This window comes from Corvus cornix, chromosome 15 (genome assembly GCF_000738735.6).
Source record: "Corvus cornix cornix isolate S_Up_H32 chromosome 15, ASM73873v5, whole genome shotgun sequence".
In the NCBI taxonomy this organism is placed as follows: domain Eukaryota; kingdom Metazoa; phylum Chordata; class Aves; order Passeriformes; family Corvidae; genus Corvus; species Corvus cornix.
In genome coordinates, this window is record NC_046345.1 from 9,980,521 (window position 1) to 9,991,748 (window position 11,228).

General features: G+C 42.9%; 1 protein-coding gene across 6 annotated transcripts in view; it reads right to left on the reverse strand.

Annotated features, from left to right (window-relative positions):
- SFI1 (SFI1 centrin binding protein) overlaps positions 1–11,049 on the reverse strand; it is a 30,568-nt gene extending 19,519 nt beyond the window's left edge. Inside the window, exons 1-7 of one of the 6 annotated variants that reach the window (XM_039560930.1) lie at positions 10,918–11,049; positions 8,447–8,530; positions 5,203–5,274; positions 3,433–3,540; positions 3,169–3,263; positions 1,544–1,661; positions 827–929 (exon numbers count right to left, since the gene is read on the reverse strand). In XM_039560930.1, the coding sequence (XP_039416864.1) occupies positions 827–929; positions 1,544–1,661; positions 3,169–3,263; positions 3,433–3,540; positions 5,203–5,274; positions 8,447–8,530; positions 10,918–11,003 (666 nt within the window). In that variant the 5' untranslated portion in view covers positions 11,004–11,049. Of the gene's footprint in view, positions 1–826; positions 930–1,543; positions 1,662–3,168; positions 3,264–3,432; positions 3,541–5,202; positions 5,275–6,329; positions 8,398–8,446; positions 8,531–10,367 lie in introns of those variants that run through there. The other 5 variants (XM_039560933.1, XM_039560932.1, XM_039560931.1 and 2 more) reach the window with 5 other exon arrangements.
- Positions 11,050–11,228: the final 179 nt, after the last annotated feature.

Consider the following 11,228-nt stretch of genomic DNA (forward strand, 5'->3'; position numbering starts at 1 on the left):
AGAACAAAGAGAAGGAGAGGAAGCACACACACACAGTAGGAAATTCCGTATGAGGTCTAAAGGTGAAAGCCATGAGCAATGAGACTCGCCCTATAAGAGGGGGAAAAAACCCAACAAAACCCAAACAAACACCAATGGAATGTCAGCATAGAAATGGTCAAAGACAAACATGTAAAAATCAACCTTGTTTTTCACATTTTTAAATACTTTCACACTTTTTCCCATTGAAAGACCAATAAAATACTTTTCTTGTGCCAACAGGCTTTCTTTCAGAGTATTTTCATATAAGAGGGACTCACATCACGAGATACTGTAAGACTTCCCAAGTCACAAGTTTCTTTCCTTAGCAGAATACTGCCCCAAAACAGGCCGTGTTCCATCTTACAGCGCAAGTCAAATTAAATACCATCCCTTCTTTTTAATGAAATGGACAAAAAGCCACAGTTTCAGTGAAAGAAAGAAAGAGACCCATGCTGTTTTCACTTCAGCTAAGATCAACCATCTGGACAACACTCTTAGTCATCGGATTTACTTTAAGTAGTCCTGCGAGAAGCAGGAAGTTGGACTTGATGCACCTTGAACTCTTGACAGGTTTGGTGCCGTGACCACTTCCCTGGGGAGTCTGTTCCAGGGACTGACCACCCTCTCAGGGAAGATCCTTTTCCTAATGTCCAATCTGAACTTGCCCTGACACAGCTTCATTCCATTTCCTCATCTCCTGCAAAGTAAATAAGTACAAGGCCTAATTTTTATTCATCTGCAACATTTTCACATGTGTGCAACTTGAATATTAGAAATGACAGTAGCTGAAGCTCCTGAGACTTACTCGAAATTGCAGGCCCTGGGCCCAATGCTGCAGAGCCAAAATATTCATTTTATGTCCAGAGCATTTCTGGTAGTGTTGTCTTCTCCACACTGCCCATGAAATGCTGCCAAAACAATGTTACAGACAAGTTCAAACACAGGCGCCATAATTTGGTGCAAGAAATCACTTTCATCTCACTGGAAAAATGTATGAACAACAATCTTTCCAAAAAACCACAGACTGGTTTGGGTTGGAAGAGACCTTAAACATCACCTTGTTCCAACCCCCTGCCATGGGAAGAGACATCTTCCACTATCCCAGGTTGTTCCAAGTCCCATCCAACCTGACCTTGAACTCTGCCAAGGATGGACCATCAACAACGTCTCTGGGTAACCTGTTTCAGTGCCTCACCACCCTCACCGTAAAGAATTTCTTCTTAGTATTTAATCTAAATCTACCCTCTTTCAGCTTAAAGCCATTCCCCCTTGTCCTCTCATTGTATGCCTTTGCAAAAGTCACTCTCCAACCTCCTATAGGCTCCCATTAGGAATTGGCAGGCTGCTATATAAAGGTCTCAAATTCACAGTCCATAGGTGTGCCAGAAGAACTCACACATCCCAAAAAAGCAAAAGAATTCTTAAAAAAAATCAAACACTGAACGAAGTCACTGCAGGAAAAGATAACACAGATCATGGCCTTATGATCAGGCCGCTCTGCCTGTTTGTATTCCATCCTTACCGCAAATAGCTTCTTTCCCTGAATGCCAGTGCCACAGACTGCATCCCATGTTTTGTCCTTTGAACACCAACATAAACCAGCCAGTGCTGCCAGGTCCTGAGCATAGCTTGCTTCTTTGCTGTGTACGACAAAAAATGGCAGCATCTTAAGTTCACATGGGAATCTGGCACATCTTAACCACTCCATTGCAGATCGCCCCCGACTCCTGTGCCCTCAGCCTGCAGGGACATCTTGTGGGAAACCCTGAAATGACAGCGACCCTCCCCCCTGGTCGAGGGTGTCACAGTGAGAAGTCTCAGAATTGCTGACAGCACCATCCATGCCACTTGTTCAGAGCAGCATGAATTATTGGACAATGGTCGATAATCACTTTGTCTTCAGTGCTTACAGGGGAAATAACTGCAGAACAAAAATATTCAGTGTAATGACTGTACTGGGTTAGAATTAGAGGATTTTCTTTGGTTTGGTTTAAAAAAAAAAGTTCAGCAGGTTCATCAGTTGCTTTTCAAGAGTTATTCTCTACTACAAGCAGAGAAAATTAACCAGAAACAAGTCAAGTTTATTTAGCAGGCTGGTCAGGCAGCTAAAAACAGAAGTGGTGTCACAAATTCCAGTTTAACACTTTATGCAGTGCGCCACACTTTCTCCTCACAGCAAGCTGGCTTGTCAGAACTGACATCAGTGAAGCAAAGTTTTTAGAAAAAAACATCATTGATTCTACGCCACTTCACATTTACACATAAAAAACCCCAACTTTTTTTTCCAGGATTTCCTTGTGAATCAAGTATTAACCTTGAAACAGGTCACCTTTTTCTATCTTTGACTAAGTAACACACAGCTTCTGCTGTAAATACTCTGGCCTCACTCAGTAAGAAAGGAAGTCTGGATAGCCTGTCAGTTTGTGTCCAAAGGTGTCAGTCTCTAGGACATTCTGAGGCTACAGTTCATGTGCAAAGAGACCGGTTAACTTTTTCTGCAAATCAGCATAGAACAAAGCCACACTATTATCTTTAAACAAGGGTAAACCTCCCTTCAGCAAAACATATTCCCTGAACCCAAGAAAGTTGCTACCAGTATAGACGGCTCCAAGTCAAATCCCTTGCAGAGCAAACAACCTACACATTAAGACAAAGAGCACTACAAAAGTTTAGGCTTCTTTCAATTGCAAGACACATGCCGGAAGGAACAGTCAATAGACCTTAAATAAGTGCAGTTAAAACCACATGGAATTACTATCTAATGTCTATAGCAACAGTTGATAGAGAATTCCAAGAACACATTCTATCAAAAAACATCTACTCAAAAACATACTAAGTTAAAAAAAAAAACAACCAAAAACTAACCAAACAAAAAATCAAACCACCACCTCAAAAACAAATAGTGCAATCCAGAGCAGATGGAGAGGCCCTTAAGCTTATTCACTGGCATCCCTAAACAACTATATAGCTATACCCCTATAACAGAACCCTCCTGCCATCTGGTCCTGCAAGCACTGCACTGCCATGGGGTGGGGGAGCTCAGGGTGCAAACAGGCACAAGAGACACAGATTCTGGTAAATATTTTCCATGGAAACTCCCATCTCAGTATGTCCCCAAATACTGGTAATTACCATCACTTCACTTACCATGAGACTCTGCAATATAATACTTGCTCCTCTTTCCTTGCTGCTGGCATACATAGGCTCTCCAAGCCTTGAATATCAATTTAAGGAGCAAATGCCTGAAAAATGAAAGAAGTGACATTCAGTAAAATATTTAAATAAGCAATGAAAACATTGCTCTTGGCCTAGACATACCATGGATGTAACTTGCTCACTGGTATTAAAAACTTCTTCAGAACCTAAGCAAAATTTCTCAGACACACCCCAACGGGAAGTCATTTTACTAACCTGTAATGGTTGTCTGCTCTGAGGCTGAACTTCCTTTCTCTACAAACTGTCCACTGCTCCCTCCACTCCCCAAAAGTTTTTTGAAGAATCTTCTGATCATAAAAGCATCTAAACAGTTGAAAGATATGGACATGGGAGACATCATACAGGCTTTCAGAGCAACCACGAATCAGTTTTAATGAAGATTACACCACCTCTTCTCCAGGCTTGCCTGATTAGCCTAACATCTAATTGCATTTAAAACCATTACCCTACTGTGACACTTTATTCCAAGACTCTGTGAAGTATTGCAAGAAGCAATCATTTTACTGACTGTAAATGCTTCACATAAAGACAAGGAATGAAAGACAGCTGTTGTTAACTTGTCAAACATCAGAGTGCCAGTTGACTTTAGACCTATTCACATCTTTTATCCTCAGTTCTGTGTTTTATTCTAACAACTAGAACAAATGATAACAATACATGTATTTTCCTTTCTGATTTTGTTCTTTGCTATTTTAACACAAAATATTTTATATATATTAATAAATACAAAAGCTACATCAGATTTTATAATGCTTTGATGTTTCCATCATGTAGTAATAGCAGAATTAGGCCCAGAATACCTAGAGGTCTCTCAGTGAAACACATCAATCCTCTCACAAGCTGCAATTCACAGCCACCTACCCCAAGCCACACTGCTAAGTCATTCCAAGCACTCATGCAGAAAAGAAAAAAAAAAGAAGAAAGAAATGAGCTATATGTTATTTTTTTGGACTTGGTGCATTAACAGTATTGCACATGCATTAACAGGTATTGCAAATTAAAGCTATGGAGAACCGGGTACTTTTAAATCTAGAAAGGCAATTCATTATTGCTTATGCTCCTTGCTGGTCTTTATAAAATCCCTTTCCCTAAAAAATAAATTAATCATTGTGCTGAATTTGTAGACAGCCAAAGTAGTGACAATTCAGTAGACAGGACAAGAGGAGTGGTGAGGTTCACAGGACAACTTCCATTTACTAACTAAGTCAGAAACAGAATATATTTGATACAGAAAAATGAAACTGAATGACTAAGGATCTGATCTTATTCCAAGTGCAAGTCTTCCCACTGGGAACTGCTTCAGTTCCCAAGGGTGTGGTTAAGCAAGAATGAACAGGCAAATTAATGCAAAACAAGAAATGAGTACAAAGCATGGGTTTTCAGTAGCTCACAGAATACTGACAGCAGAAATGAATTATCTGCCACAGGTATTTCCAAGTCAGACAGATAACAAAAATATACAGATATACATTAAGAACAACAGTGCAAATAGTAATATTAACTGAATTTCATATTAAGAGTTAGACTCAATGATCCTTGTGGATCCCTTCGAACTCAGAATATTCTGTGAAATCTCTGCCATCTTAACTTTGGGAAATAGTTAAATTTAAAGCAGGTATCCCAATCACATCCCATCGTTTATATGCACATACTGTTCAATTTTATCAAAACACAATTCCTATGAATTTGGTTAATAAAAGTTTAACCACGATTATTAAAAACAAAAAAGCATGAGCAAGAAAGGTACCCAAAGAAAACCTTCAAGTGATCTCAAAATACATCCAAGTATTTTTTTGCCAGCCAGTACTCTCTTAGCCCAATGGTTTACCATTAAGCCATTAAAAAGAAAAAAACACAAAAACAAACCAAACAAAAAAACCAAACCAAACCAAAACAAAACAAAAACAAAACAAAACAAAACAAACAAAAAAAAACCACCACCCCAAGTTCTGAAATTTTATGTACCTGGCTTTGGAAGGGAGAACTTGTGCAAATGTCTTTTTTTCCCACAGACAGAAGAATTTCCTTGCTAGATATCTGGAATATAAGGAAATGTTAGTTGCCTTTGTACTCCTCCTCTGCAAATTCCCAGGCAGCCATGAAAATAGGAACTTTTATTCTAGTTTCAGTAATAAAAGTAAGGGTCTGGTTTTCAGAGATCAATGCATATATGAAGTATTTAGACCCTGAAATTAGTACCTGAAACAGAGCAATTCATAAAGTATAAAGAGGCCCAAGCATTACTGCAAAACTTGAATTGAGATGTACTTCTTTAGGAATGCTGGGTAGCCAAAATGCATTCTAAGCATCCCTCTTACACCCAGTGACACTACTGAGCAGGGTGCTGGCTGACTGGGGGCCCTTTCTGAGATTTCAATATGGTAACATCACTGTTTCCCTCAAGTAGACCGGCTGAGTCCAGAACACTTGAGACAATCTAATGTCTGGTCCTGTCTGAAGCCAGCAGATCTTCCTTCTTCCCACCTCCCCTCAGCAGTTCCATACCTCCACAAGGTTCTCTTAACACCAGCTCAGCTCATTAAAGTTTTACTGTGACACTATCACCCTTCTCCCCTTTTTTCCCAATGCACTTCATAGTTAATTGGCACACGGAGGACCCCAATAAGCACCAAAAGCTTCACAGGGTAATTAGTTAAAGCATACAGCCAGAAAGGGGGGGCCTCCCCTCTTCCAGCAGCTCTGAGCTGCTCCATCAGCTCCAGCTGCTCAACAAATGATAGCTTTTTAATCTCTAAACAATTACATCCCACCTTTGTCAAGTTTCTTTCAACAAACAAAAGAAACAACAACAACAAAAAAAATTAGAGGGCAAGAAGAAATCATTACACCTGGCAGTGTATTAAAGAATATTGTTAAATAGCCATTTTTAAATTTGTCTTTGAAAATAAAAAATATGTGAAATCTGACTGTCAGTCCTCGTCCTCAAGTTACCACAAAGCATCTTCAGAACTGTCTACCATGGCCATGAGCTAAAACTTCTGCTGTAACCTGCACTGGTAGTACTAAACCCAGACATTTTTACATCTGATCCCCTGCTCCATTTTATGAAAAATATGTTTTGTACTTATCACCTGCTTTGGAATTTTTTTAACATTCTTCTTTGAATCTGGGTATACCAAACTTGACCTGGCTTATCATGACCTCTGTCCTGAAATTCATGTGTTGCAGACTGGGGAGCAACAGATGGCCCAGCTGCATGAACATGATGCTCAGGTGGTTGTTGGATTTCATGCATCATCAGGGATTTTGAACTTAAAAGGAAAAGAGAAATATTTTGTAGAAAATTGTATTATCTGCAAAGAAGTGGCACTATTTCAATACCTTGGTCTGTAACAAAGGTATCTAATCCCATACAGAACATGACAGCTACAAAATGCTAAAACATTTATTGTTTCTTTATCAGGTGTTCTGCAGTATCTGGAATTTTAAACTTTCCCCAACACAACCAGGAAGATACATTTCAGTGCAATCATGTCACAGACAAACCTTTTCTCCTCTAATGTTGAAATGAAAAAGCACTCAAATGCATTTATGTGTGTACACACAGGGTGTCTTGACAGAGAAGATCTGACTGTGGTTTTCTGCCTTTTAGTCTCAAACATATCACGGTATTCTGTCTACTGCTGACAAATTCTCTTACGCACTAGTGAACTGAAGTGAGAATTTTCCATTTTAACATAAAATGCTCTTTTACAAGGAACTCTTTCCTAGTTTTGTTCATATTTTAACTGTGTTTTTCCTTTAAAAAAAACCCCTGAAAATCTCTGGTTGTTTTTACATATTTGTCATTAAAAACCAAAATTAGACATATTTTTCCATCACACAGCTTATTTTCATGTGTAGTTCTAATTTGAAAAATAACAAGGGTGTTTTTATGAATTCTAAGTATTTTTTCTCAGTAATTTTCTGAAAACAAGAATTAAAAAAACTCATATGCAGATAAAACTTGCTGAACCAGTTCTATTGAAGCTTCTTTCCCAAAACAAATGCTGCCACCACTCTGAAACTTTGCACATTTGACCACAAACACATTCTTGAGTTCCAGAAGAGGCAACAGAAGGGGATAATCTGAAATCCCACCCTAATAATCTCCTGAACTGAGCTAGGGAAAACACGGCTGCAGGCAGAAAAAAATGTCAAAGTGATTGAACAATGCAAGTTTCAAAATTTCAGCTGAATAACCACTATTAACAACAAATCACTGGGAAGAAATACAGTATTTTTGGCTTGTTCCAGCAGGCTGCAAAGAGTTAAAAAAAAAAAAAAGTTAATGGAAGAAAACAAGACCTATATTTTGTGTGAGAAATTCTTGCTCTATAAAATATTATCTGAATGTTTTCTGAAAGAGGTAGGCCCCGTCCAGCAGACAAAAGAATCCTGTTCACATCAAGATGTACAGTTAAAGCAACTCTATGCACTTTTGAAGAGGAGTTTCAGGCACTTTAAAATTTATGCAAGTTTTCAGTACAAATTGTACACACCTATTAGGCCCAACTCCCTTTAAAACTATTTCATCTGCTCCAAAGGTAACCCTGGTCTGATCATATGCAATGACAACCTTACAAAAAGGAGTCAAAAAAAAAAAATCAAACTTCAGTTAAACATGCAGAATTTTTGTAGTAAAGTCTAAGGTGTATGAATATTTAATAATTTCCCAACATATTTACTTTTAAATGGATTATTTCTCTATTTGAAACATTGTTATGTGCTGGACATATTTAACGATGACAGCCTATGTCCCCCAAAATTTATGGCAACTGACCATGAAAAATAAGAGTCAAAGAAGGATCATTTCTCCCCTGTCAAGTTAGAAAATGAAAGCATGGGAAGAGAACCAACAACATGGAGTAAATCTGTGGTTGGGCCAACAACTGTGTCCAAGTATCTTACGTTCCAGTCTCATATCTCAAGCTCACTAACATCAGTTTTATATTTAAATGTTATAATAATGTAAACCCACATGAAGATGTCTTTCATGATCAGTTTGGGGGCGGGGTGCTCTTTTTTTTACTTTGCTTTTAAGAGGAACATTTTCTGGTTAACAAAGTTCCATAGAGATCAATAAGCCCTTCTGTGAGAATAACTCAACTTTCATCTGTCCCATGGAAATCTTAAGATGTCATAAATATAGAATCAAAATAAATTACAGCTGAGGTCTTTAACATGGTAGCTTCTTATTACTGCTTACCTGCTCCTGAAGTTCTCCATTTCACTGTAGTTCCAAGCCTGCAGTACAAATGCACGCTCTGCTCTGCAATGTTGTCTATTAACTCTGGACAAATCATAAATTGGTGCCTGTTACTTTGTGATGGATTCATCACATGGATCTATGCTAAATGCAGTCTTTATCATAAAAATGGCATGACTTCCACTCAGACAACCTGCACTCAAACAGCATAATGCAATTCCAGATGTTTAATATGGAAAGTATCTGTGTGTCTCACAGCCTCACTGCCCTGAGCAACACTGTGCTGGCTTAATCTAAGGCTAATAAATTTATACCCATTTGAATCCTAAGGCAGCAATTCTGCCCACACCAAATGTGCTAGGAAGGTGCTGTTAAAAGGTAACTGCTCCAAGTTATATGCCCCTACTTAAATTAATAAGCAAGGGTGACACAATCAGCAGCTGACTCCTTCTCACCCGTTGTTTTTTTTTTTTTTAATACTAAGTTCCTCTCCTTCACAAGCACTTAAAAATTAAGAAAACAATGAGTTCCACCTAGCTCCATCAAGAACTTCTATATGCATAGAACCCCGTGACTTCCAAAGGTCCCAGGAATAGTCCAACTCTGTGAAAGCATCTGGAATTATGGCCAGGCATCTCCTCTTAAGTGTGAGATCCAAAGTGGATTTTTCTATAAGCATTGGTTAGGGTGTGACAGAAAAAAAAAAAAAAGGCAACAACCAAAAAAACCCTGAAAACAAACTAAACCAAAACCCTACACAATTTTCCTGAAGCTTTACTGCACGAAATTTCTTTCAGCAGGTAACTACACCCTGAATAAGCTTTTTGTGCTTATGGCCGAACACTTGAGACCCACACGACGCTGCTTCACAACCCCGCCGTGAGGGACTGCGGCAGCGGCTCCCGCCCCGCTGAGGGCGCCCCAGATCCCGGCACCTGCGGATGAGGCACCGGCACACGAAACACGGGGCCAGCAGCGGAGAGATCGACCGCAAAGGGGAGAGAAGCGAAGGGACGCACCCGCAGCGCCGGAGGCGGCCCCGCCGTAAGGGCCGGGTGCTGCTCGCCCCCTCCCGCCCAGGCGCTGAGCAGGCGCGGTGGCGCCCCCGTGCGGCGGGGCGGGCGGACAGCGCCCCCGTGCGGCCCCGGTGTGACCAGGATTTACCGACTACAGGCACAGATCGAGCCCGCGCAGGGAAACGGGCTGAGCGGGCTGTGGCAGGAAGCTGTTGCTGCACTTGGGCAAAAAACAGTGTTCTGCCGCTTCTGTGCCACTGGACTTTTCTGCTGTGAGCATCAATTAACAGGCACCTATGGCAAATGTGCCTTTGGGAGCCAAAAAACCCTGGTTTAGCTCACAACAGCGATGTACACAAAGGCGACAGTGGAGCACAACTTCTCATAGTTCAGGCCTTCTCAAAGCCTACAGCATCTCGTAACAACCACTCAGCTAGAGGCTGGTGCATAGCAACCACTGGTTGCTATGGAGTCTCCCTGTGCATTTGTTTGGAAAGTACTTGTTGGCTTCAACAGACTTGGCAATACTTACAGTGCTGTTTCATTAATAATGCAGCACTTCGTCACGAAAAAGGTGAGAAATGTTTATTTCTCGTATATTTCCCTCATTCCACAGGTAACCAGTTTTTAATGCTGGTAATCAACTTCATTAGAGATCAGGGAAGAGAACACTTTATTCACCAGATCTTACAGGAAATTCGTTGCTCCTACACAAACCTCTCTGCTCAAGGTGTTTGGAAACCCTGTGGCCCCGCTCGGATCCTGCGGCACAATGAATGCAAGTGCTGGGGACAGAGCTGTGGGCAAACGTAGCAGGCGACCGCGCTCAGTAAAACTTAAAACTGATAACTGATAATTCCTTAAAACTGATACTGAAAACAATGTCTGCTCCTTATCAGCAGAACCTGAAAGATTTGTCCGGTGCCTCCGAATAAGCTGCTCCGCTCCTGCAGCAACCTAGTCCTGGTGTCCCACGGAAATGCCAGACTTCGACTTGACAGGAGACCGGTATGGGTTGAGAACACTGGGACCCTGCGCTCACACTCCCGAGCTGGGCAGCGGTGCAGTCTCGGCCAGACCGCTCCCCACACCCGCGGGAGCCGGGCCGCACACGGCGGGACGGGAAAGGCGCTCTCGGGGAGCCCCCCCGAGCCCTCCAGTGACCACGGCGAACGCGCGGGGAGAGCGGGAGCGCTCACCGAGCGCGCTGTCAGCCCGCCATCGCCGCCGAGGGGCCGCGATCGCCCCGCCGCTTCCCGACCTTCTCTCACCCCGCGCCTCCCGTGAGGCGAGACGGGGACGGGGACACAGGGACAGTCCCGGGACATGGACGGGCCGATCCCGCCGCCGCCCCGCACATGGCGCGCACCGCATCCCGCCAGCGGCCGCCTCCCCCGCAGGGCTGCCCGCCCAGACTGCCTGAAGGCCCTCGCCGAGTTCAGCGCCTCTCCTCACCCATCGCACCGCTCGCAAGGTGAGACGCCGGTTCCGCGGGCAGCCGGCGGCAGAGACACACGGCGGCAGCACGACCCCACCGCCATCACTGCCTCCCACCGCCTATTCCCGGTCAGGCGCCAGGCGGGCGAGCCCCCGGCGCGCGCGCCCGACGCGCCTGCGCGCGGGGCGTTAAATGGGTGCGGAGCGGGCGGCGCAAGGCCCCGGCTACGGCGGCTGAGCGGAGGTGGCGCCGGGTGGAGCGGGAGCGGCGGCGGCGCGCGGAGCGGCTGGGGCTGGGGGGGCGGCGGTGGCAGCGCCGGCCCGGGGCG